This window comes from Leptopilina boulardi, unplaced genomic scaffold (assembly GCF_019393585.1).
Source record: "Leptopilina boulardi isolate dan_hultmark-lab unplaced genomic scaffold, ZJU_Lbou_2.1 LbouV2_231, whole genome shotgun sequence".
NCBI lineage: Eukaryota > Metazoa > Arthropoda > Insecta > Hymenoptera > Figitidae > Leptopilina > Leptopilina boulardi.
The window spans coordinates 343,998-365,917 of record NW_026137787.1 but is presented as its reverse complement, the minus strand read 5'-3'; the positions used below and the strand labels follow the sequence as shown (position 1 = coordinate 365,917).

Below are 21,920 nucleotides of genomic sequence, written 5' to 3'. Positions count from 1 at the left end.
AATAAAAACGTTTAAAGAAAAATATTTTATTCGTTACTATACATATAAATAATATTATTATTAATAGAAATATTGTAGAATATATTGTAGTATTTTTAATATTTTTTTTCTTCTAATCTTTTGAAATAAATAATTCTTTTGGTAAAAAAAAAATTTTTTATAAGACAGCTCACAACGACATGAAAAGAGAGAAAATAAAATCTTTTAAAGAATTTGTTTAATTTATTCTTAACCCATTAAAGACCGCCTGGACGAAAAATTTACCTTCACTTAGCAGCTGTTATTTTATATGAAAAAATAATTCAAAAAATTCAGGATAGCCCATTTCTAACGTAAAATTTATCGCTCTTTTCGATTCTGAAGTCCAAATTTAATTAAAATTAAATCCTTAATATTTATAACAATTTTATTGCAAAAAAACATGATTTTCTGCAAAAAAAATTTTATTCAAAAAATATTTTGACATGGAAAACGACAGTTAATTTGCTCCGGAACCCAAAATATCGCGTCCTGGAATACCCAGCTACAAAACTATATAGTTGTGAATTTCAAAATTTAAGATAGCGGACGACAAAATGGCGATTTTCCACTAAAAAAGATTTAAAAAATACTATTTTGCAAAAAAAAATATATTGATGAATTATTTTTATTTCTGCACTATATACTTATGTTTTTTGGGTCACTAAACACGAATACGGTATAAGTTTTCAAAAATTCAAAATGGCGGATCCAATATGGCGGACAATTTTTTCAAAAACTCAATGGATTTATTTGAAATTTGTTACTCGGGGGTTTTTGGGGTCGCCGGTTAAGAATCTGAAGTTACTTTTCAATAATTCAACATGGCGGATTCGAAATAGCCTACAAATTTTAAAATTCACCGAATTTGCTTAAAAATCAATACTTATTGAGTTTTTGGGGTCGTTGATTTCGAATTACAGTAATAAAATAGTAGATCAGTAATAAAAAATGTTTAAATAAAATTTTCTGTTATATTGTTAATAGAATTTTCTTTATGGCGAAAACTGAAACGGGTTACCTTCTGTAATTGAAAAAATTTAATATAGAAACAATTTTTTTACTCACCGAGAAACATTTTCATTATATGTAAATAGTTTATTGAACTACATTTAACAATAATAAAAAAAAAATTAAATAATTTATTTACTCTTAAATCTTATCAACTTAATAATAATTTTCTCTATATATATATTAAAAATCAATTTAAATTATTAAAAAATGTTAATTGTCAATTTTTTATTTTAAATAATTGTTAATTTATTAATTGAAAAGATCCATTCAAATATATTTTGTAAAAGTACGCTAGGAATTTGTTTATATCGTTGTTATTTCCCATCTATGGTCCAATAAGTGTATTCCGACAGTTCCTTAGGACAACTTGCAATTTTGATAAGTAATATTTACGATATTTATAGGTTTAATTAAACAAAATTTTTAATCCATAATAATCCACTTAGTTACTAGGGGGGGAAGGGTATTTGTGGATTGTGGAATTGAGTTCTAGTAGTAGATCTCTTGGTTGTGATGGTAGTTCTTCCGGGTGTATTTCTTCTGAAAAAAATTAACATTCTATAGTTTTTAATTTACTTATTCTTTATTTACAAACTATCAAAGGACCCCGCACAAAAAATAATAAGTAATACCAGGCGGTCTTTAATGGGTTAAGAATAAATTAAACAAATTCTTTAAAAGATTTTATTTTCTCTCTTTTCATGTCGTTGTGAGCTGTCTTATAAAAAAATATATAAATATAATAAGTATTTTTTTTCCCTATAGGGGAAAAAAATTTTCGGTCAAATTTTTTTAAACTTTGCAGTTTTGTAGATTATACCCTCCTGAACAAAAAATATTAAGGTCAAAACCTTCAAGAATCAAGTCCTTCTGAGCTACACCATGTTGAAAGCTTAAAAAGTGACAAAAAAAACTAAGTTTTAGGCTCATGGTTTGGCTTTGGCTTAAGGCTTGAGTTTGGCTCGAAGCTCATGTTTGGCTCAAGGCTCAGGTTTGGCTCGAGGCTCACGTATGGCTCAAAGCTTAAGTTTGGCTCGTGGCTCACGTTAGGCTTAAAGCTTAAGTTTGGCTCGAGGCTTGGCTTTGGCCCAAGGCTCACGTTAGGCTCAAGGCTTGAGTTTGGCTCAAGGCTTAAGTTTGGCTCGAGGCTTGGCTTTGGCTCGAGGCTCACGTTAGGCTCAAGGCTTGAGTTTGGCTCAAGGCTTAAGTTTAGCTCGAGGCTTGGCTTTGGCTCGTGGCTCACGTTAGGCTCAAGGCTTGAGTTTGGCTCGTGGCTCACGATAGGCTTAAAGCTTGAGTTTGGCTCGAGGCTCATACATGGCTCAAGGCTTGAGTTTGGCTTAAGGCTTGAGATTGGCCCAAGGCTCACGTTAGGCTCAAGCCTTGAGCCTAACGTGAGCCTCGAGCCAAACTCAAGCCATAAGCCAAAGCCAAACTATGAGCCTAAAACTTAGTTTTTTTGTCACTTTTTAAACTTTCAACATGGTGTAGCTCAGAAGGACTTGATTCTTGGAGGTTTTGACCTTAATATTTTTTGTTCAGAAGGTGATAATCTACAAAACTGCAAAGTTTAAAAAAATTTGACCAAAAATTTTTTTCCCCTATAGCGTGTGCGGGGTCCTTTGTTTAAATAAAATTTTCTATTATATTGTTAATATAATTTTCTTTACGGCGCTGGAGGAAACTAGTAATCTGTTGTAATTGCAAAAAATTTAATATAGAAAAAATTTTTTTACTCACCGAGAAATATTCAATTATATGTGAATAGTTTATTGAACTAAATTTAAAAATAATAAAAAAAAATATTAAATAATTTATTTACTCTTAAATCTTATCAACTTAATAATAATTTTTATATATAAATATATTAAAAATCAATTTAAATTGTTAAATTTAAATTTTCAATTTTTTATTTTAATTAATTGTTAATTTATTAATTGAAAAGTTCCATTCAAAACATATTTTGTAAAAGTACACTAGGAATTTGTTTATATCGTTGTTATTTCCCATCTATGCTCCAATAAGTGTATTCCGAAAGTTCTTTAGGAGAACTTGCAATTTTGCTAAGTAATAATTATGATATTTATAGGTTTAATTAAATAAAATTTTTATGAAACGTCACTTTCTTCAAATAGTATCACTGGTTTACTGTTTTTCGGACAAATGATGATTTCGACAACTATACTTTCTAAATTTGAATTAGTGAAAAGTGAGCTACTAATTTAGATTTAGAGATTAGTGATTTTACTAGTTTTTATGGGAGCTCGTCGCAAATTCAATAAATAATTTTTGTTAATTAACATTGCTTTTTGTTTTTTAAATACCCAAGTTATCGTTTTCAATTTGTTGTGCTGGTCCATCTGTATCTCCACCTCCTCGAAATGGTTCTAGTAGTGATCCTCGTTGTGTTGGTTCTACCTCTCCACCTCCTCGAAATGGTTCTAGTAGTGCTTCTCGTAGTCTTTGTTTTACCGGGTATACTTTTTCTTAAAAAAAATTAACATTCTATAATTTTTAATTTACTTATTCTTTATTACTAAAGAAATTTTTTGTTATTGATTTTCAATTTCAACAAATATTATGACTATTGACTAAATTCAGAAACGAATCAATTCACCTATTATTGATCCGTTTATTATAAAATATTTGAAAGTCATTTGTATTAAAAATCTATTTCTGCAAACTACCAGAAACTACAACTTAATACAAAAAGTTCATGCTTCAACTTGGCAGCGGTTTTGTATATTAAATAGAATATTTAAATTTTTCAATAACATCAGAATTGATAAATAACACAGGCCTGCAAAATTCGACTTTTTTTTTATTTTTGATATTGAAGTCGTTTCCTATGTAATTTAGTGCGCTGAACAAGATCCCGTGTCCCAAAATGGCCTAGCACGTCAGAATTTTGAGAAAAGTGGGGGAAAGAGCCCAAAAACCGTGTTTTTGGGTGTTTTCAAGAATTTTTTTTTCCTTAACCTGACGTGCTAGAAACTTATACTAGGTCTTAAATTAAAGCTTAAAGTGTGCACTTTAAGACCCATATGAGCAAGTAAAAAAAAACTTAAGGGATTTTGAGAAAAGTGGGGGGAAAAAGCCCCAAAAAAATTTTTTTACACACTTTATATCGGAGTGGTTTTTTATGTATTTTTGTGCGCTGAACACGATCCCGGGTTCCAAAATGGCCTAAAACGACAGGATTTTGAGAAAAGTGGGGGTAAAAAAATAAAAAAAACGCGTTTTTAGGGTGGAAAAAAATTTTTTTGGTGCCCTTTACCCCCACTTTTCTCAAAATCCCTTAAGTTTTTTTTGACTTGCGCACATGAATCTTAAAGTGCACGCTTTAAGCTTTAATTTAAGACCTAGTAGAAGTTTCTAGCACGTCAGGTTAAGGAGAAAAAAATTCTGGAAAACACTCAAAAACACGTTGTTTAGGCTCTTTACCCCCACTTTTCTCAAAATCCCTTAAGTTTTTTTTTTACTTGCGCATATAGGTCTCAAAGTGCACACTTTAAGCTTTAATTTAAGACGTAGTAGAAGTTTCTAGCACGTCAGGTTAAGGAGAAAAAAATTCTTGAAAACACCTAAAAACACGGTTTTTGGGCTCTTTCCCCCACTTTTCTTAAAATTCTGACGTGCTGGGCCATTTTGGGACACGGGATCTTGTTCAGCGCACTAAATTACATAGGAAAACGACTTCAATATCAAAAATAAAAAAAAAAAGTCGAATTTTGCAGGCCTGTGTTATTTATCAATTCTGATGTTATTGAACTAAATTTAAAAATAATAAAAAAAAATATTAAATAATTTATTTACTCTTAAATCTTATCAACTTAATAATAATTTTTATATATAAATATATTAAAAATCAATTTAAATTGTTAAATTTAAATTTTCAATTTTTTATTTTAATTAATTGTTAATTTATTAATTGAAAAGTTCCATTCAAAACATATTTTGTAAAAGTACACTAGGAATTTGTTTATATCGTTGTTATTTCCCATCTATGCTCCAATAAGTGTATTCCGAAAGTTCTTTAGGAGAACTTGCAATTTTGCTAAGTAATAATTATGATATTTATAGGTTTAATTAAATAAAATTTTTATGAAACGTCACTTTCTTCAAATAGTATCACTGGTTTACTGTTTTTCGGACAAATGATGATTTCGACAACTATACTTTCTAAATTTGAATTAGTGAAAAGTGAGCTACTAATTTAGATTTAGAGATTAGTGATTTTACTAGTTTTTATGGGAGCTCGTCGCAAATTCAATAAATAATTTTTGTTAATTAACATTGCTTTTTGTTTTTTAAATACCCAAGTTATCGTTTTCAATTTGTTGTGCTGGTCCATCTGTATCTCCACCTCCTCGAAATGGTTCTAGTAGTGATCCTCGTTGTGTTGGTTCTACCTCTCCACCTCCTCGAAATGGTTCTAGTAGTTCTTCTCGTAGTCTTTGTTTTACCGGGTATACTTTTTCTTAAAAAAAATTAACATTCTATAATTTTTAATTTACTTATTCTTTATTACTAAAGAAATTTTTTGTTATTGATTTTCAATTTCAACAAATATTATGACTATTGACTAAATTCAGAAACGAATCAATTCACCTATTATTGATCCATTTATTATAAAATATTTGAAAGTCATTTGTATTAAAAATCTATTTCTGCAAACTACCAGAAACTACAACTTAATACAAAAAGTTCATGCTTCAACTTGGCAGCGGTTTTGTATATTAAATAGAATATTTAAATTTTTCAATAACATCAGAATTGATAAATAACACAGGCCTGCAAAAATTCGACTTTTTTTTTATTTTTGATATTGAAGTCGTTTCCTATGTAATTTAGTGCGCTGAACAAGATCCCGTGTCCTAAAATGGCCTAGCACGTCAGAATTTTAAGAAAAGTGGGGGAAAGAGCCCAAAAACCGTGTTTTTGGGTGTTTTCAAGAATTTTTTTCTCCTTAACCTGACGTGCTAGAAACTTATACTAGGTCTTAAATTAAAGCTTAAAGTGTGCACTTTAAGACCCATATGAGCAAGTAAAAAAAAACTTAAGGGATTTTGAGAAAAGTGGGGGGAAAAAGCCCCAAAAAAATTTTTTTACACACTTTATATCGGAGTGGTTTTTTATGTATTTTTGTGCGCTGAACACGATCCCGGGTTCCAAAATGGCCTAAAACGACAGGATTTTGAGAAAAGTGGGGGTAAAAAAATAAAAAAAACGCGTTTTTAGGGTGGAAAAAAATTTTTTTGGTGCCCTTTACCCCCACTTTTCTCAAAATCCCTTAAGTTTTTTTTGACTTGCGCACATGAATCTTAAAGTGCACGATTTAAGCTTTAATTTAAGACCTAGTAGAAGTTTCTAGCACGTCAGGTTAAGGAGAAAAAAATTCTGGAAAACACTCAAAAACACGTTGTTTAGGCTCTTTACCCCCACTTTTCTCAAAATCCCTTAAGTTTTTTTTTTACTTGCGCATATAGGTCTCAAAGTGCACACTTTAAGCTTTAATTTAAGACGTAGTAGAAGTTTCTAGCACGTCAGGTTAAGGAGAAAAAAATTCTTGAAAACACCTAAAAACACGGTTTTTGGGCTCTTTCCCCCACTTTTCTTAAAATTCTGACGTGCTGGGCCATTTTGGGACACGGGATCTTGTTCAGCGCACTAAATTACATAGGAAAACGACTTCAATATCAAAAATAAAAAAAAAAAGTCGAATTTTGCAGGCCTGTGTTATTTATCAATTCTGATGTTATTGAACTAAATTTAAAAATAATAAAAAAAAATATTAAATAATTTATTTACTCTTAAATCTTATCAACTTAATAATAATTTTTATATATAAATATATTAAAAATCAATTTAAATTGTTAAATTTAAATTTTCAATTTTTTATTTTAATTAATTGTTAATTTATTAATTGAAAAGTTCCATTCAAAACATATTTTGTAAAAGTACACTAGGAATTTGTTTATATCGTTGTTATTTCCCATCTATGCTCCAATAAGTGTATTCCGAAAGTTCTTTAGGAGAACTTGCAATTTTGCTAAGTAATAATTATGATATTTATAGGTTTAATTAAATAAAATTTTTATGAAACGTCACTTTCTTCAAATAGTATCACTGGTTTACTGTTTTTCGGACAAATGATGATTTCGACAACTATACTTTCTAAATTTGAATTAGTGAAAAGTGAGCTACTAATTTAGATTTAGAGATTAGTGATTTTACTAGTTTTTATGGGAGCTCGTCGCAAATTCAATAAATAATTTTTGTTAATTAACATTGCTTTTTGTTTTTTAAATACCCAAGTTATCGTTTTCAATTTGTTGTGCTGGTCCATCTGTATCTCCACCTCCTCGAAATGGTTCTAGTAGTGATCCTCGTTGTGTTGGTTCTACCTCTCCACCTCCTCGAAATGGTTCTAGTAGTTCTTCTCGTAGTCTTTGTTTTACCGGGTATACTTTTTCTTAAAAAAAATTAACATTCTATAATTTTTAATTTACTTATTCTTTATTACTAAAGAAATTTTTTGTTATTGATTTTCAATTTCAACAAATATTATGACTATTGACTAAATTCAGAAACGAATCAATTCACCTATTATTGATCCATTTATTATAAAATATTTGAAAGTCATTTGTATTAAAAATCTATTTCTGCAAACTACCAGAAACTACAACTTAATACAAAAAGTTCATGCTTCAACTTGGCAGCGGTTTTGTATATTAAATAGAATATTTAAATTTTTCAATAACATCAGAATTGATAAATAACACAGGCCTGCAAAAATTCGACTTTTTTTTTATTTTTGATATTGAAGTCGTTTCCTATGTAATTTAGTGCGCTGAACAAGATCCCGTGTCCTAAAATGGCCTAGCACGTCAGAATTTTAAGAAAAGTGGGGGAAAGAGCCCAAAAACCGTGTTTTTGGGTGTTTTCAAGAATTTTTTTCTCCTTAACCTGACGTGCTAGAAACTTATACTAGGTCTTAAATTAAAGCTTAAAGTGTGCACTTTAAGACCCATATGAGCAAGTAAAAAAAAACTTAAGGGATTTTGAGAAAAGTGGGGGGAAAAAGCCCCAAAAAAATTTTTTTACACACTTTATATCGGAGTGGTTTTTTATGTATTTTTGTGCGCTGAACACGATCCCGGGTTCCAAAATGGCCTAAAACGACAGGATTTTGAGAAAAGTGGGGGTAAAAAAATAAAAAAAACGCGTTTTTAGGGTGGAAAAAAATTTTTTTGGTGCCCTTTACCCCCACTTTTCTCAAAATCCCTTAAGTTTTTTTTGACTTGCGCACATGAATCTTAAAGTGCACGCTTTAAGCTTTAATTTAAGACCTAGTAGAAGTTTCTAGCACGTCAGGTTAAGGAGAAAAAAATTCTGGAAAACACTCAAAAACACGTTGTTTAGGCTCTTTACCCCCACTTTTCTCAAAATCCCTTAAGTTTTTTTTTTACTTGCGCATATAGGTCTCAAAGTGCACACTTTAAGCTTTAATTTAAGACGTAGTAGAAGTTTCTAGCACGTCAGGTTAAGGAGAAAAAAATTCTTGAAAACACCTAAAAACACGGTTTTTGGGCTCTTTCCCCCACTTTTCTTAAAATTCTGACGTGCTGGGCCATTTTGGGACACGGGATCTTGTTCAGCGCACTAAATTACATAGGAAAACGACTTCAATATCAAAAATAAAAAAAAAAGTCGAATTTTGCAGGCCTGTGTTATTTATCAATTCTGATGTTATTGAACTAAATTTAAAAATAATAAAAAAAAATATTAAATAATTTATTTACTCTTAAATCTTATCAACTTAATAATAATTTTTATATATAAATATATTAAAAATCAATTTAAATTGTTAAATTTAAATTTTCAATTTTTTATTTTAATTAATTGTTAATTTATTAATTGAAAAGTTCCATTCAAAACATATTTTGTAAAAGTACACTAGGAATTTGTTTATATCGTTGTTATTTCCCATCTATGCTCCAATAAGTGTATTCCGAAAGTTCTTTAGGAGAACTTGCAATTTTGCTAAGTAATAATTATGATATTTATAGGTTTAATTAAATAAAATTTTTATGAAACGTCACTTTCTTCAAATAGTATCACTGGTTTACTGTTTTTCGGACAAATGATGATTTCGACAACTATACTTTCTAAATTTGAATTAGTGAAAAGTGAGCTACTAATTTAGATTTAGAGATTAGTGATTTTACTAGTTTTTATGGGAGCTCGTCGCAAATTCAATAAATAATTTTTGTTAATTAACATTGCTTTTTGTTTTTTAAATACCCAAGTTATCGTTTTCAATTTGTTGTGCTGGTCCATCTGTATCTCCACCTCCTCGAAATGGTTCTAGTAGTGATCCTCGTTGTGTTGGTTCTACCTCTCCACCTCCTCGAAATGGTTCTAGTAGTTCTTCTCGTAGTCTTTGTTTTACCGGGTATACTTTTTCTTAAAAAAAATTAACATTCTATAATTTTTAATTTACTTATTCTTTATTACTAAAGAAATTTTTTGTTATTGATTTTCAATTTCAACAAATATTATGACTATTGACTAAATTCAGAAACGAATCAATTCACCTATTATTGATCCATTTATTATAAAATATTTGAAAGTCATTTGTATTAAAAATCTATTTCTGCAAACTACCAGAAACTACAACTTAATACAAAAAGTTCATGCTTCAACTTGGCAGCGGTTTTGTATATTAAATAGAATATTTAAATTTTTCAATAACATCAGAATTGATAAATAACACAGGCCTGCAAAAATTCGACTTTTTTTTTATTTTTGATATTGAAGTCGTTTCCTATGTAATTTAGTGCGCTGAACAAGATCCCGTGTCCTAAAATGGCCTAGCACGTCAGAATTTTAAGAAAAGTGGGGGAAAGAGCCCAAAAACCGTGTTTTTGGGTGTTTTCAAGAATTTTTTTCTCCTTAACCTGACGTGCTAGAAACTTATACTAGGTCTTAAATTAAAGCTTAAAGTGTGCACTTTAAGACCCATATGAGCAAGTAAAAAAAAACTTAAGGGATTTTGAGAAAAGTGGGGGGAAAAAGCCCCAAAAAAATTTTTTTACACACTTTATATCGGAGTGGTTTTTTATGTATTTTTGTGCGCTGAACACGATCCCGGGTTCCAAAATGGCCTAAAACGACAGGATTTTGAGAAAAGTGGGGGTAAAAAAATAAAAAAAACGCGTTTTTAGGGTGGAAAAAAATTTTTTTGGTGCCCTTTACCCCCACTTTTCTCAAAATCCCTTAAGTTTTTTTTGACTTGCGCACATGAATCTTAAAGTGCACGCTTTAAGCTTTAATTTAAGACCTAGTAGAAGTTTCTAGCACGTCAGGTTAAGGAGAAAAAAATTCTGGAAAACACTCAAAAACACGTTGTTTAGGCTCTTTACCCCCACTTTTCTCAAAATCCCTTAAGTTTTTTTTTTACTTGCGCATATAGGTCTCAAAGTGCACACTTTAAGCTTTAATTTAAGACGTAGTAGAAGTTTCTAGCACGTCAGGTTAAGGAGAAAAAAATTCTTGAAAACACCTAAAAACACGGTTTTTGGGCTCTTTCCCCCACTTTTCTTAAAATTCTGACGTGCTGGGCCATTTTGGGACACGGGATCTTGTTCAGCGCACTAAATTACATAGGAAAACGACTTCAATATCAAAAATAAAAAAAAAAAGTCGAATTTTGCAGGCCTGTGTTATTTATCAATTCTGATGTTATTGAACTAAATTTAAAAATAATAAAAAAAAATATTAAATAATTTATTTACTCTTAAATCTTATCAACTTAATAATAATTTTTATATATAAATATATTAAAAATCAATTTAAATTGTTAAATTTAAATTTTCAATTTTTTATTTTAATTAATTGTTAATTTATTAATTGAAAAGTTCCATTCAAAACATATTTTGTAAAAGTACACTAGGAATTTGTTTATATCGTTGTTATTTCCCATCTATGCTCCAATAAGTGTATTCCGAAAGTTCTTTAGGAGAACTTGCAATTTTGCTAAGTAATAATTATGATATTTATAGGTTTAATTAAATAAAATTTTTATGAAACGTCACTTTCTTCAAATAGTATCACTGGTTTACTGTTTTTCGGACAAATGATGATTTCGACAACTATACTTTCTAAATTTGAATTAGTGAAAAGTGAGCTACTAATTTAGATTTAGAGATTAGTGATTTTACTAGTTTTTATGGGAGCTCGTCGCAAATTCAATAAATAATTTTTGTTAATTAACATTGCTTTTTGTTTTTTAAATACCCAAGTTATCGTTTTCAATTTGTTGTGCTGGTCCATCTGTATCTCCACCTCCTCGAAATGGTTCTAGTAGTGATCCTCGTTGTGTTGGTTCTACCTCTCCACCTCCTCGAAATGGTTCTAGTAGTGCTTCTCGTAGTCTTTGTTTTACCGGTTGTACTTTTTCTTAAAAAAAATTAACATTCTATAATTTTTAATTTACTTATTCTTTATTACTAAAGAAATTTTTTGTTATTGATTTTCAATTTCAACAAATATTATGACTATTGACTAAATTCAGAAACGAATCAATTCACCTATTATTGATCCATTTATTATAAAATATTTGAAAGTCATTTGTATTAAAAATCTATTTCTGCAAACTACCAGAAACTACAACTTAATACAAAAAGTTCATGCTTCAACTTGGCAGCGGTTTTGTATATTAAATAGAATATTTAAATTTTTCAATAACATCAGAATTGATAAATAACACAGGCCTGCAAAAATTCGACTTTTTTTTTATTTTTGATATTGAAGTCGTTTCCTATGTAATTTAGTGCGCTGAACAAGATCCCGTGTCCTCAGGGACTGTCTCGAAATATTTGTGTCGTGTCCGTGTAGTGTCGCGACTCGACACGTTTGAAAACAATTAAAAGTATCGTGGCGAGACCCGACACTTTTAAAACTTTTCAAACGTATCGTGGCACGACCCGACACAGTTAAGAAATTCATAATTGTATCGTGGCGAAGCACGATACGTTTAGAAATTTGTAATCGTATCGTGGCAGGACTGGACACGTTTACGAATTTCCAAAAGTATCGTGGCGCGACTAGACACAATAAAAATTTGAGAATCGTATCGTGGGGCTGAACTACACGACACAATACAAAAATAATTATGAATTTCGTGTCGCATACAATGAAACTTGTTGATCAACATCTTGACAGTTTATTAATCCTTCAATAACATTTCAAGAAATAAAATTAAAATAAAATAGATATAGATTGAATATATATCAAATGTAAATTATTAAATTTATATTATATTATATTATATTATAATATTATAATTATTACAATATTATATTATATTATATTATATTATATTATATTATATTATATTATATTATATTATATTATATTATATTATATTATATTATATTATATTATTTCCACGAATTTCTGTTTTCATCCTATACTGTTTATTTTCATGTATTTCTTTTTGTATTATCAACAACTTATTGTCTAGTATGTAAACAAACCACACTTAAAATTAAAAATAATTTTGTTCAATAAAATTAATAGATTAATTTAATTTATTAACATTTTAATATTATTATGATTTAAAGAATTGAAAAAAATGTAAGACTTGATTACGAATTCAATATCAGTTTTTTAAAATTCAAAATGGCGGATCCAATATACCGAATCAAAATAACTAAAAATGGGCAAATTCGTCTAAACCATGTTACCCAGGGGTTTTCGGGGTCGCTGATTACGAATCTGACATCAGTTTTTCAAAGTTCAAAATGGCGGATCCAATATGGCGGACGACAAAATAAAAAATTAATCGGATTGTATTAAAAACCTATTACTCGGGGGTTTTCAGGGTCATTGATTACGAATTGTGACAAAAGTTTTTCAAAATTCAAAATGTCCCAAAAAACGCTCGAGTAACAAGTTTCAAAAGATCCGATCCTTTTTAAAAAATTGTTCAGCATATTAGATCCGCCATTTTGAATATTAAAAATAGGAAAAGAACTAGGCGCAATTGCGCCTACATCTAGGGTTTCATGGCGCTTTAAATTTTAATGTCAACTACTGGGACATGTCAACTATAGGGACATGTCAACTATAGGGACATGTCAACTATATGGACATGTCAACTATATGGACATGTCAACTATTGGGACATGTCAACTATTGGGACATGTCAATTACTGAGACAGGTCAACTACTGGGACATGTCAATTATAGGGGCATGTTAACTAATGGGACATGTAATGTCCATTCATGTAATGTCCATTCGGGAAAATGTCCATTCAGTAAATGGAGATTTGGGATCTGTGGGCCCCAACATTTGAATTTGGGAGCTATGGTGCCCCAAAATTTGAATTTGGGATCTGTGGTGCCCCAAAATTTGAATTTGGGATCTGTGGTGCCCCAAAAGTTTAATTTGGGATCTGTGGTGCCCCATAAGTTTAATTTGGGATCTGTGGGGCCCCAAAATTTGAATTTGGGATCTGTGGTGCCCCAAAAGTTTAATTTGGGATCTGTGGTGCCCCAAAAGTTTAATTTGGGATCTGTGGTGCCCCAAAATTTTAATTTGGGATCTGTGCCCTAAAATTTGATTTTGGGAGCTGTGGTGGCCCAAAATATACGACGGACAGACGGACGCCAAAGTGAAACTATAAGGCTTTCGGCCATGGGCCACGAAACCCTAAAAAACTGATGTTACATTTGTAATCAGCGACCCTGAAAACCCCTCAGTAACCGGTTTCAATCCAATCCGATTAATTTTTTATTTTGTTGTCCGCCATATTGGATCCGCCATTTTGAATTTTAAAAAACTTTTGTCACAATTCGTAATCAATGACCCTAAAAACCCCCGAGTAATAGGTTTTTAATACAATCCGATTAATTTTTTATTTTGTCTTCCGCCATATTGGATCCACCATTTTGAACTTTGAAAAACTGATGTCAGATTCGTAATCAGCGACCCCGAAAACCCCTGGGTAACATGGTTTAGACGAATTTGCCCATTTTTAGTTATTTTGATTCGGTATATTGGATCCGCCATTTTGAATTTTAAAAAACTGATATTGAATTCGTAATCAAGTCTTACATTTTTTTCAATTCTTTAAATCATAATAATATTAAAATGTTAATAAATTAAATTAATCTATTAATTTTATTGAACAAAATTATTTTTAATTTTAAGTGTGGTTTGTTTACATACTAGACAATAAGTTGTTGATAATACAAAAAGAAATACATGAAAATAAACAGTATAGGATGAAAACAGAAATTCGTGGAAATAATATAATATAATATAATATAATATAATATAATATAATATAATATAATATAATATAATATAATATAATATAATATAATATAATATAATATAATATAATATAATATAATATAATATAATATAATATAATATAATATAATATAATATAAAAATTATATATTATTGTATATTATTTTGTATGCATATTATTATTAGTATTATTATTATTCCATATATACTATATTATAATAGATAATACATAATAGATAAGTTTAAATTAATTGAACAATTTTTTTTCATGCGACACGACATATTTATGCAGAATTATCGTGTCGTGGCAAGTCATGATACGATACGATTCTCAAATTGTTAATGTGTCTAGTCGCGCTACGATACTTTTGGAAATTCGTAAACGTGTCCAGTCCTACCACGATACGATTACAAATTTCTAAACGTATCGTGCTTCGCCACGATACAATTATGAATTTCTTAACTGTGTCGGGTCGTGCCACGATACGTTTGAAAAGTTTTAAAAGTGTCGGGTCTCGCCACGATACTTTTAATTGTTTTCAAACGTGTCGAGTCGCGACACTACACGGACACTTTCTTAAAATTCAACAACATTTCGTGTCCGAGACAGTCCCTGCGTGTCCTAAAATGGCCTAGCACGTCAGAATTTTAAGAAAAGTGGGGGAAAGAGCCCAAAAACCGTGTTTTTGGGTGTTTTCAAGAATTTTTTTCTCCTTAACCTGACGTGCTAGAAACTTATACTAGGTCTTAAATTAAAGCTTAAAGTGTGCACTTTAAGACCCATATGAGCAAGTAAAAAAAAACTTAAGGGATTTTGAGAAAAGTGGGGGGAAAAAGCCCCAAAAAAATTTTTTTACACACTTTATATCGGAGTGGTTTTTTATGTATTTTTGTGCGCTGAACACGATCCCGGGTTCCAAAATGGCCTAAAACGACAGGATTTTGAGAAAAGTGGGGGTAAAAAAATAAAAAAAACGCGTTTTTAGGGTGGAAAAAATTTTTTTTGGTGCCCTTTACCCCCACTTTTCTCAAAATCCCTTAAGTTTTTATAGGTCTCGCATATAGGTCTCAAAGTGCACACTTTAAGCTTTAATTTAAGACGTAGTAGAAGTTTCTAGCACGTCAGGTTAAGGAGAAAAAAATTCTTGAAAACACCCAAAAACACGGTTTTTGGGCTCTTTCCCCCACTTTTCTTAAAATTCTGACGTGCTGGGCCATTTTGGGACACGGGATCTTGTTCAGCGCACTAAATTACATAGGGAACGACTTCAATATCAAAAATAAAAAAAACCATGCAGGCCTGTGTAATTATATGTATTTGTATTACAAGATAATTAATTTTTCATTTACCCTTTTTTTTAAGAATTTTCATGGCGTAACATATATTTAAGAAATAAAAATTTTAATTATTTAATTTAAATTAAAATTATTTTAAATTTAATTAATTAAATGATTTAATTTTGTCGAAAAAATTTTCCAGAAGATATTTGCAAAAATTAAAACAATGCTTATTATAGTAATTTACGAATTCAAAAAAATTTACCTTGACCATAATTATTTTCTATTTCTTTAATTTCATTTAAAAGAAAATTTTGGAGTCCATCGAGAATATCTGTTATATATAAAATTTTGTATTAAATATTGATACATTTATTTAGATAGAATTAAAAAAAATTATCGTATTACATATTTTTATAAATTACCTTTTAAGGATATTAACTCTTTATTTGTTGCATATTTTGCGAACTTTGTGAATTTATCATCAAGAACTGTAAGAAGTCGTTAATAAATATAACGCAAGATAATAAATAATAATAAAAGAATGTATTTTTTTAAATCATAAACTGATTTAATTTGCTAAATGTCAATTATTAAAGAAACAAAACAATTTTTATCTACAAATTTATATATAACAGATTAAAATTTTTTTTAACAATTTACTTATACTAACGGAATATTTTCTTTAAATTATTATTCTAAAAATTTTATCAGACCCTAAAGTGAATATAAAAATAATTTTTCATTATTGTTAATGTAAAATGATTACCTTTTTTCAACAAAATTATAATACTTTTAAATAGAAAAATTTTTTGTTTTCTCATATGTTATGAAAAATTTTATTATCTTTAAGATAATAAATGTCAATTTGATATTACAATCACTTACCTTGTAGAAGATCTTTTACTGTATTTATTATTGAAACAGTCAAATTTCCCACGTTACCTCCAACATCTATAAATGTTTTTATTTATAAATTAACTTTATTTAAAAAATTATTCAATAGAAGGAAAAATTTTCTTCTGTTACATAAGCAAATAAAATTCTACTAAATTTTTCAACTGATCCAATAGCAAAAATGTAAAAATTGTATTTTTTTAAAAAATCATAACTATTGTATAAAAGGATGAAAAAAATTTTCACCTATGAGATTTAGAAAGTTTTTTTTTCTACTCTTTCGAATCGTGCAAACATTTGTTTAAAAAAATTTTAATTTATCCATTGCTTTTGAAAATTAAAAATATTTTTTTTATTTTCAAAAAAGGGCTAAATTTTGAATTAAAAAAAAATATTATCATATTTAATAAATTAAATAAAAATTATATTCTGTAACAAAATTTACCTGAAAAATGTTTTAAAATTTTTTTTGTGGCGTTTATGAAGTTCAATATGTCTGTAATAATAATTAAAATAATTAATACCTAATAAAAATGAATTTTTTAAAATATTTTTTCTTATTGTGTCCCGTTTGCATGTAAATGAATAAATTTAATTTTTAATTTATTATTATTATTATTATTAAGATGAAGTAAAAAAACGATATTTTTCCATATTCCTTTTTTTCAAAAGGAAAAAATTTGATTTATTTCAATGTGTTAAGAATACTAAAACTGAACATGTTAATTTAAAATATATTTGTAAGTTATACCATCTTGTAAAATATCCATGTTCGCTACTGGCAAACTTATACTTGACACACTGTCACTTATATCTGTAATTTTAAAAAAATATATAAATGTTTTTAAGAAAAAAAATTTTAATCTTTATTGTTTTTAAAAAATTTAGAAATAACTTATAGTTTTCTTTTTACATTGATCTTTTTTGAAAAAAAAAATTCATTTTTGAACTAAAGAGTAAATACGAAACATTTCAAAAAATTTATTTTAAATAAATTAATTAGAACTATTTGTTATCCATAAACAAATAGTCAAAAAAATATTACTTAAGATATTTGTAAAAGTTATAATAATGCTTATAGTATAATTTACTAATTTAGTTTACCTTGAATAAGTTTACTTTCTACTTTAGGAGCATCAGATAAAATTAATTTTTCGATTATACGGAAAACACCTGCAATATATAAAATTTATATTAAAAATTGAAACATTTATTTAGATAAAATTAGTAACTTAATTATCGTATTATGTATTTATATAAATTACCATGTGTGTGCTTTAACGCTCTTTTTATTGCAGGTTGTTTAGCATCTGTAAGAAGTTGTTCATAAATCAAAGGAAAAAAATAGCGCATTCGCAAATGTAATAAATAATGTTTGTTAATTAATATTGTTTTTATAGAAAATAGAATAGACTTAAATAGAATAAATACTTAAATTTAATTTTATTGCAATTTTCCAAAATTTTTGAAATTTATTTCTCCTTTTTCATGACGAAAATTTTCCTAAATGCTGCTTGACTACTCTCTAAATTTGAATTTGTAAAAATGTTACTAAACTAATTAGTAATTAAATGTTTGACTAATAAAATAGTAACATTTTGACATTCTACTAATACGTTAGTAAGCAAAGTATAGAAGCTGTGGTTGGTATGTTTTTAGTGTCATATTGTGTTCATGTGTACATATTCTAAATAAATTGAACTAATCGTCTTTTGCTATAATGCAGTACAAAAAGTTTTGAAAATAGAATCATCAAGTTTTCCAATATTTGCATTCTTATTTTAATATTTTGTATAGTTTCAAAATTTTCTCAGCATAAATATTTTTAAGAATATTCGAAACTTTTAAAGGTTATGTACGTTTAAATGCCATAACACATATATTTTCTCGACGTTTTCAACAGCGACTTCACACTAGTACCCGATGCCAACAATCATGTTCAAAGTTGTGTTCAATCGACTTCTTTTATTATAAAAATTTTTTATTTGCAGGATAAATTTGTATCTTTTTAAGACAAATTTTTTCTAGCTTAATATAATATAAAAATATATAATATAATACATATAATATAAAATAAAAAAATTTTTTTTTTAGATAAAAAATAATGTTCCAAAATGAAAAATGTTAAAAGTTTTTTTTGAAAATGATGTTCCATATGTAACTATTGCTTCCTCGTGGAGGAAGCTTTGTAGTCCTTTAGTTTATAAAACTTTTCAAAGTGGCGGAAACAAATTTTATTCTTTATAGAAACATGTTATATGAGATCCTGATCAATTGTCCGGATGTATGTGTGCATGTGTGTGTGTGTGTGGGTCCCTTTTTTGTTTAGAAGATAACTTTAACAGGTATTAATAGATTTAGATAAAATTTGGTAGGCTCATTTATCATATTAATATCTCAAATCTGACCAAAGGATTTTAAAAAATACCCCAAAAAAAAATTTTTTATCGTCTTTTTTCCAAAAAATTTTTTTTAATCGAAAACATTTTTAAACAGAAAAATTTAAGGTTGTATATAATAAAATTGTATTCCTTACGTCAAGACGAATCGATCAATATATATATAAAGTATACATTTGAGGTAAATTTAAAGAATTAATGAAAGTTAAAAAATCAAAAATTCACATTTTGGAAATAAAATTTTGCTTTCTCCACGAGGAAGCAAATTTTCTTGCTGATCGTAAAGAGGAAGCAAAATGTTCATGTAATGAACATCTGAATTTACAACTTTTTTAATAAATGTTTCTTTCAGATGAAAATTAGTTTTTATTTTACTATTACTGTTATATTAGTGATTTTCTTCTACTTCATTAGTAAATATTAAACATTGAAGGGTTACTAATTGAATAGTAATGTTCTACTAATTTTTTAGTCAAGCATTTCTACTAATACAATTAGTAACATTCTATTAATCATTAGTAGCCCACTTTTCTTTAATTCAATTAGTAGATTTCTACTATCAATTAGTAATATTCTACTAATTCAAATTTAGAGAGTAGTGTTAATTATTTTGTTTTTTTTTTTTTTTGGAAATGTTTGTCTAAAAAAATTTTTTTGAGTTTTTTGTCCGAAATTTTGGAATTTTTCAAAAATTTAATTTTGAAAGAGCACAATTCAATATTTTTTTTAAAACTTAAACTTAAAATTTTTTTAATCTATAAGAACGACTCAAACAGAAAAGAAAAATCATCATAACCCAGAGAGTGGGAGCTTCTTATACTACTTCGTGGAATAAAATAATTATTGTTAATTTAAAATTGTTATTGTAGCATTTACTTACCGTCTTTAACTGGTGGTGTATATTCTGGTACAGGGGCTTAAATAGAAAAAATACTTAAAATTAATTTTATTACAATTTTCCAAAATTTAAAAATGTATTTCTTCTTTTTCATCACGGAAATTTTTTTTTCATCATCTCTGAATTTTAATAGTTGTGACGATTATTGAGTAAATTTATTCTCTTTTAAGTAAAATGCAAATATTAATGTTAACAATTTCGTAATGTCTATTCAGTTTTATTTATTTCATTAATAAATAAATAATTTTTTTTATATTATTTATTAATAATTTAATGTACCCGTGTGGAAAATTGATGTGGGCCCCCAGCGGGGGCCCTTATGGATCGCCCTCATCTTGCCCTCAAGTTTGCCATAATGTTTTTTAATCAATAATATTAATAATAAAAGTTAATTAATAATAAATAAGCTTAAGTTATGAATAAATAACATATTTATTTAATAATTATTCAATTTTAAATTAAATTCTTACTCAAATTCAATTTATTAATTAACGTTCTAATTAATTAACTGTCGGATATAACTAAAAGTAATAATAAATTAATTAATTAAAAAATAAAAAAATATGTAATTTATGCATACTATTAACGTATATTTTCATTTTTCAATTAATTCATACATAGAATTAATGATTAAACGCAAACCTGAGAAATAAATAAATCTAACGCCAGGGGGGAATCGAACCTACGACCTACGGACTACGAGTCTAACGCTTTACCAACTACGCTACGCACGATACTTCAAAACGAATGCTAACTTCTTGATGCTATTTAAACTTCAAAAATACCTAACAAAGAAAAGTGCTTAATATCATTTAGTTAAAGTTAAGATATTAAATTATATTTTCCAATCAAATGCAATTTATAAAATATAATTAATTATATGCTTTATGATTATTATCATGAATCATCTCAGGTGAATTTTCAAAAAAAGTGTAAATATATTTTTATTAAAAACGCGTTTTTCGTTGTTCTGAATCATTATAAACATTAATTTTTTGGTGATAAAAAAATATTTGATTTTTGGACTTAGAAAATTTTGCTAATCGATCATGAGGGCGATCCATGCGGGCCCCTACGGTGGCCCTCATCTATTTTGCCATAAGTGTGAGTGTTATTTTCAAAAAAAGTGTAAATATATTTTTATTAAAAACGCGTTTTTCGTGGTTCTGAATCATTATAAACATTAATTTTTTGGTGATAAAAAAATATTTGATTTTTGGACTTAGAAAATTTTGCTAATCGATCATGAGGGCGATCCATGCGGGGCCCCTACGGTGCCCCTCATGGATTCGCCATATGGATCAGCCCTCATGGGCCCCCGCCGGGGGCCCCGAACTCTTGAGGGCAAGATCGTGGCTTTTTCCACACGGGTATTTAAAATTTTTTTTTTTTTTAATAATAATAATTTACTTACAAGAAAAGCCGAAATTGGCATAACCCACAAAAAGTAACAGAGAAATATAAGTGGCTTTCATTATTATTGTTGTGAAAACTATGAAACAATATATTAATGAAAACTGTTTGTGAAAATTCATGAAAATTGCCTTCTATTTATATGCAAGCTTATCACAAAAAGCATAAAAATATTTTAAAAATTTCTTTGCATTAAATGACTTATCTAAAATTTTTTGTATTGCACGATTTTTTGAGTCGGTATCAAAACTACACAAGAATTTTCATAAAAAAGTTATATTGTACAAAACATAAAAATTGTTATTTTTTACATGTATATTTTTTTAATGTTGTTTTTATTTTTTTTTTATTACTTTTGGTGAAACTTGAGATTATTTTTGAAAAAAAATAATAAAATTGTAAAATAAAATTTGAATTATCTTTTTGAAGAAAATATTATTTTTAAATTAAATCTCATTTTTTAAAACTAAACTAAAAAATAGAAATTTAAATACAATTGACAAATTTTCAAAATTTTTTAAAAGGATATTTGGATTTTTTCTAACAATGTTCAATATAGCATTTAAAAAAAAAATTTTTCTGGATGTACATTTCAATGAATTGAATTACAAAAATAAATACTCAAGAACTTTAAATATAATAAATTTTAATTAAATTTAATACTTTATTTAATTTA

At 27.9% G+C, this 21,920-nt stretch overlaps 2 protein-coding genes across 14 annotated transcripts in view; one reads left to right on the top strand and one right to left on the bottom strand.

Annotated features, from left to right (window-relative positions):
* Positions 1–21,920, top strand: part of LOC127280271 (probable G-protein coupled receptor Mth-like 1) — a 286,104-nt gene that overhangs the window by 67,897 nt on the left and 196,287 nt on the right. The gene's annotated exons all lie outside the window — the stretch shown is intronic.
* On the bottom strand, positions 1,243–21,394 carry LOC127280272 (uncharacterized). 13 transcript variants are annotated; one of them, XM_051303170.1, is made up of 15 exons: positions 21,246–21,388; positions 19,814–19,849; positions 17,800–17,844; positions 17,639–17,707; positions 17,286–17,348; positions 16,980–17,030; positions 16,526–16,591; positions 16,063–16,128; positions 15,903–15,971; positions 11,335–11,496; positions 9,340–9,501; positions 7,346–7,507; positions 5,351–5,512; positions 3,357–3,518; positions 1,243–1,569 (listed from the first exon to the last, which is right to left on the bottom strand). In XM_051303170.1, the coding sequence occupies exons 1-15, from the start codon at positions 21,364–21,366 to the stop codon at positions 1,475–1,477; spliced, it is 1,491 nt and encodes a 496-aa protein (XP_051159127.1). In that variant the 5' UTR covers positions 21,367–21,388; the 3' UTR covers positions 1,243–1,474. The 13 variants fall into 13 exon arrangements, with proteins under 13 accessions (XP_051159127.1, XP_051159126.1, XP_051159129.1 ...); XM_051303169.1 differs by having other exon boundaries at positions 1,243–1,572; positions 21,246–21,386; XM_051303172.1 differs by lacking the exon at positions 3,357–3,518 and having other exon boundaries at positions 1,243–1,572; positions 21,246–21,390.

Excerpts from the sequence above, each read along its gene's own strand:
- LOC127280272 (XM_051303169.1), bottom strand. The coding sequence starts at position 21,366 with ATGAATTTTCACAAACAGTTTTCATTAATATATTGTTTCATAGTTTTC. Across the intron at positions 17,845-19,813 it reads TACACCACCAGTTAAAGACG|ATGCTAAACAACCTGCAATA; the intron begins GTAAGTAAATGC and ends AACTTCTTACAG. Across the intron at positions 7,508-9,339 it reads AATTGAAAACGATAACTTGG|AAAAAGTATACCCGGTAAAA; the intron begins GTATTTAAAAAA and ends ATTTTTTTTAAG.